This window comes from Colobus angolensis, unplaced genomic scaffold (assembly GCF_000951035.1).
Source record: "Colobus angolensis palliatus isolate OR3802 unplaced genomic scaffold, Cang.pa_1.0 Scaffold68, whole genome shotgun sequence".
In the NCBI taxonomy this organism is placed as follows: domain Eukaryota; kingdom Metazoa; phylum Chordata; class Mammalia; order Primates; family Cercopithecidae; genus Colobus; species Colobus angolensis.
The window spans coordinates 4725472-4729538 of NW_012120487.1; the positions used below are offsets into that span (position 1 = coordinate 4725472).

The window sequence follows — 4067 nt, forward strand, 5'->3', positions numbered from 1 at the left end:
GATTGTCCGGCACTCCCCAGTGAGATGACCCCAGTACCTCAGTTGAAAGTGCAGAAATCACCGGTCTTCTGTGTCGCTCGCGCCGGGAGTTGGAGACTGGAGCTGTTCCTATTTGGCCATCTTGCTCCGCCCCCAGGACTTAGATTTTTAATTAAATTCTATTTTTTCTTTGGTTCTGAATTTTTGAATTTTAGTTTGGGGAGAGCAACAGAAGTACTATAATAGTAGTAATTAATAGTGTCACTAGTTGCTGTCTTTAGTAGAGGTAGTAGCGGCTGTACTAATAATAGGAGGAAGAGGATGCCCATATTTGGCAGGTAAGAAAACCGAGGTTTAGACAGCCACAATATTGTGTTAGTGAATGCACTGGAATTAGAAACCAGATTTGCCAGCGCATTGCTGTTTCCATAATACCATAACATCTCAATTTGGTATTTTGAGATAATGGTTGTAAAAGTGCTTTAATGATAAAGTATACAAAAATCAGGTGTTGCTGTGATACAAAATAAACTTTGGCTTCAGTTTGCTAAAATGAGAATGTGAAAATAATCAGCATGCTTTGGGCAAAGGCAGGGAGGAGATGACAAGTGAAAGTCAAGTGTGAGATGGATATGTTGATCAAGTATATTTTACCCATTTAGTACAGAATTTTGTGGTTGGGTTGGGATTTTTACGATAGCGGTTCCTAACCCTCAGTCCCCTGCTTAACAGTATGATGACTGGGCATGAAAATGTGGCATAGTGGTTGTCATATTGTCTCCAACTGTTTTGTGTTTTACACCCGGGATTGATGTATTTTTTAGTCAGAGATGATTAAGAACTCAAAGGTTTCTTTTGGCTAAAGTTAAAACATAAGAATCCAGTGCTCTTGGAGCTTAAACTCTTTAAGTATGCAAAAAGTAGGACATGCAAATGATGCACTTTTAGACTGAGAAATAAGTAGGCCTTCTAAATAAATAAACATCTATACCCTGTCTAAGTGTACTACTGTTCACACCAAGGGTGAAAGTGAGTAGGAAACTTGACTAGGAGAGGTGTTGTTACTTTCACTTAGAGGGGGGCCACTTCTTAGAAGAGGAGAAAATTTAGAGGTTCTTTCTTTAGTAGGGCAGGAGGGAGGAAAACTTCAGAGATCATGGGGTGAGTTGAGGAATGGGAGAACCAAACAGTAAGAATATGAAGTTAACGTTTAGGGAAGGGAGGAATGAACTGAACGAAAAGGGGGAAAATAGGATGTAACATAGGTGGGTTTTGTTTATGTTCCTTTGTTAAATTACTGTTGTTCTGATGGCGATTGGGAGCCAATTACAGGGTTTGGGGGAGATAAGAAAGTGATTCTGGAGAGAAGAGTAAATCCAGTTTGAGCAGCAGCATGTGTAACTGATGAGAAGGGAAGCAGTGTTCCAAGTTAATGAGGAAGGTTGATGTACCACTATTTAAATAGACCTAACACTTAAATAGACCCATTATTTGTGTCGAAGTAGAACTGTATTTTAAAACTTGAAATGTTTTCATATATGAAGGAAGAAGTATTTTGTGTACTATTAAACATTGCTTGGGTTCTGGTAGATGTATTGCAAATTCTCTCTTTCTCTAGGGTTTGGATTCAGGATTTGTTCCTAGTGTCCAAGATTTTGATAAGAAACTTACAGAAGCTGACGCTTACCTACAAATCTTGATTGAACAATTAAAGGTATGGCATTAGTTTGTATATTAAATTTATATAAATAGAAAATGTTACTGAAATTGATTTTTTAGTAAAAACAGTTACTTGATGTTAATTTACAGCCCTCGTGTGGTTCTTCAGCAGTTTTTTTTTTTTTTTTTTTTTTGAGGCGGAGTCTCGCTCTGTCACCCGGACTGGAGTGCAGTGGCAGGATCTCAGCTCACTGCAAGCTCCGCCTCCCGGGTTTACGCCATTCTTCTGCCTCAGCCTCCGGAGTAGCTGGGACTACAGGCGCCCGCCACCTCGCCGGGCTAGTTTTTGTATTTTTAGTAGAGACGGGGTTTCACCGTGTTAGCCAGGATAGTCTCGATCTCCTGACCTCGTGATCCGCCCGTCTCGGCCTCCCAAAGTGCTGGGATTACAGGCTTGAGCCACCGCGCCCGGCCTTCAGCAGTTTTTAAAGCAGACTTGATAGGTGACTTATTCAAAGGTTTTTGTCTCTAATTATATTAGTAAACAACATATTTACATAATGCTTTTTTGGTCATTAAGAAAAAGGTAAATATATAGGCATAATTAGAAAAAAATAAGGCGAGATTTGGTTCATATTCTGTTTAAAATTTCCATGAAACTGTGTTTTAGTGGCTCAGTTTCTTTTTTTGTTTGTTTTTTGAGATGGAGTCTCTCTCTGTCACCCAGGCTGAAGTGTAGTGGCACGATCTTGGCTCACTGCAACCTCCGCCTCCCGGGTTCAAGCAATTCTTCTGCCTCAACCTCCTGAGTATCTGGGATTACAGGTGCCTGCCACCACGCCTGGATGATTTTTATATTTTTAGTAGAGATAGGGTTTCACCATATTGGCCAGGCTGGTCTCGAACTCCTGACCTCGTGATCCGCCCGCCTTGGCCTCCCAAAGTGCTGGGATTACAGGCATGAGTCACCGTGCCCTGCCTAGCAGCTCAGTTTCTAACACTTTTTTAATTTGAGGGAGATGGAATATGGGGAAGTGATTTTTCTACCTCCTTTATCATTACTGAAATGAATTGTCTCCTTAGTACTTAAAATTAATTAAAAGCAGAGATGCTGGGAAAAGGACTGTTGATAAACTTCGAAAACAAAGCAGAAAAAAGCTTCAAGTTTGAATTGATAGTTCAATTTCTTACAAGTCATCTGTTTTCTTTTGCTTATAATTCTTCCAGAGTGATTGATCTTGACCAGTTAAAATGATTTCATATGATAGAATTTGATACAGTAGAATTTGACTTCGATTGAGTGCCTTGAAAAAAAATACATGTTGTCTTGAAAATAACATATAAATCATCCCTGGACGAAATGTGTTTAAGAACTAATGTTTTATTTATTTATTTATTGTACAGACTATGTACATTCTAGAAGGTTCCTTTAGTGCTACACTGTTGTACTTTTTGTCCCAGCAATTTGAGGGCGTGCAAATTCCACAAAGTCATCAATAAGAACAGGCCATGCTCCTTCTTCATCATAATTAGACATGTCATCTGCAGTCATTGTACTGAAGTCAATTTCTGCTGGCTGGACTGAACTGAAGATCAATCCTCACAATTCAGACTGAGGGTTGAGACAAAACTTTAAGGATACACCTTGGACCATATCATATTTCATGCTTCTAATGGTGGTTTGGGCTTGTCTTCTAGTCTGGGCCGCTCTAAACATTTATAATTCCAACATTGTGGATTTCATCTTATATCTGTGGACCATCCTAGTTTATTCTCCCATAAGTCTTAGAAGCTTTATGGTGATTATTTTGAGGTTTTCATTCTCGCATAAAGCACAATGCTGTCTTCATCAGAAACAGTTGGCATAAGAATTAAACATATGAACATCAAAAAAAAAAAAGAACTAATGTTTGCTTTTCTGTGTTTAGTGAATGTACACGGTGTAGTAAAGTGACTTGATACTATAACCATTTTTAAAAATCTTGTAGCTTTTTGATGACAAGCTTCAAAACTGCAAAGAAGATGAACAGAGAAAGGTAACTTCCATAACCATGATTTTGACGTTAAAAATTGTAAATTCCACAGCCTTTTGGAGAAGACTAAGTACCTTAGTCTGTTTTTACTTATTATAATAATATTATTGACCTACTATAATATTACTGCCATATGGACCTCAAGGGTACTTTTCTGATAAATTTCTGTTATGGTTTCATAAGTAAACAAAAGGATAATATACAGAGTTGTGGGGGTTGTTTTGTTTTGTTTCATTTTGAGACAGAGTCTTGCTCTGTTGCCCAGGCTGGAGTGCAGTGGCACGATCTCAGCTCACTGCAGCCACCACTTTCTGGGCTAAAACGATTCTCCTGTCTCAGCCTCCCAAGTAGCTGGGATTACAGGCATGTGCCACACCTGGCCAATTTTTGTATTTT

General features: G+C 38.9%; 1 protein-coding gene across 6 annotated transcripts in view; it reads left to right on the forward strand.

Annotated features, from left to right (window-relative positions):
• OSBPL9 (oxysterol binding protein-like 9) overlaps window positions 1-4067 on the forward strand; it is a 169243-nt gene that overhangs the window by 118967 nt on the left and 46209 nt on the right. For all 6 annotated transcript variants that reach the window (XM_011926261.1, XM_011926262.1, XM_011926263.1 and 3 more), the window contains 2 exons: window positions 1598-1693; window positions 3627-3674. In XM_011926261.1, the coding sequence (XP_011781651.1) occupies window positions 1598-1693; window positions 3627-3674 (144 nt within the window). The remainder of the gene's footprint in view (window positions 1-1597; window positions 1694-3626; window positions 3675-4067) is intronic.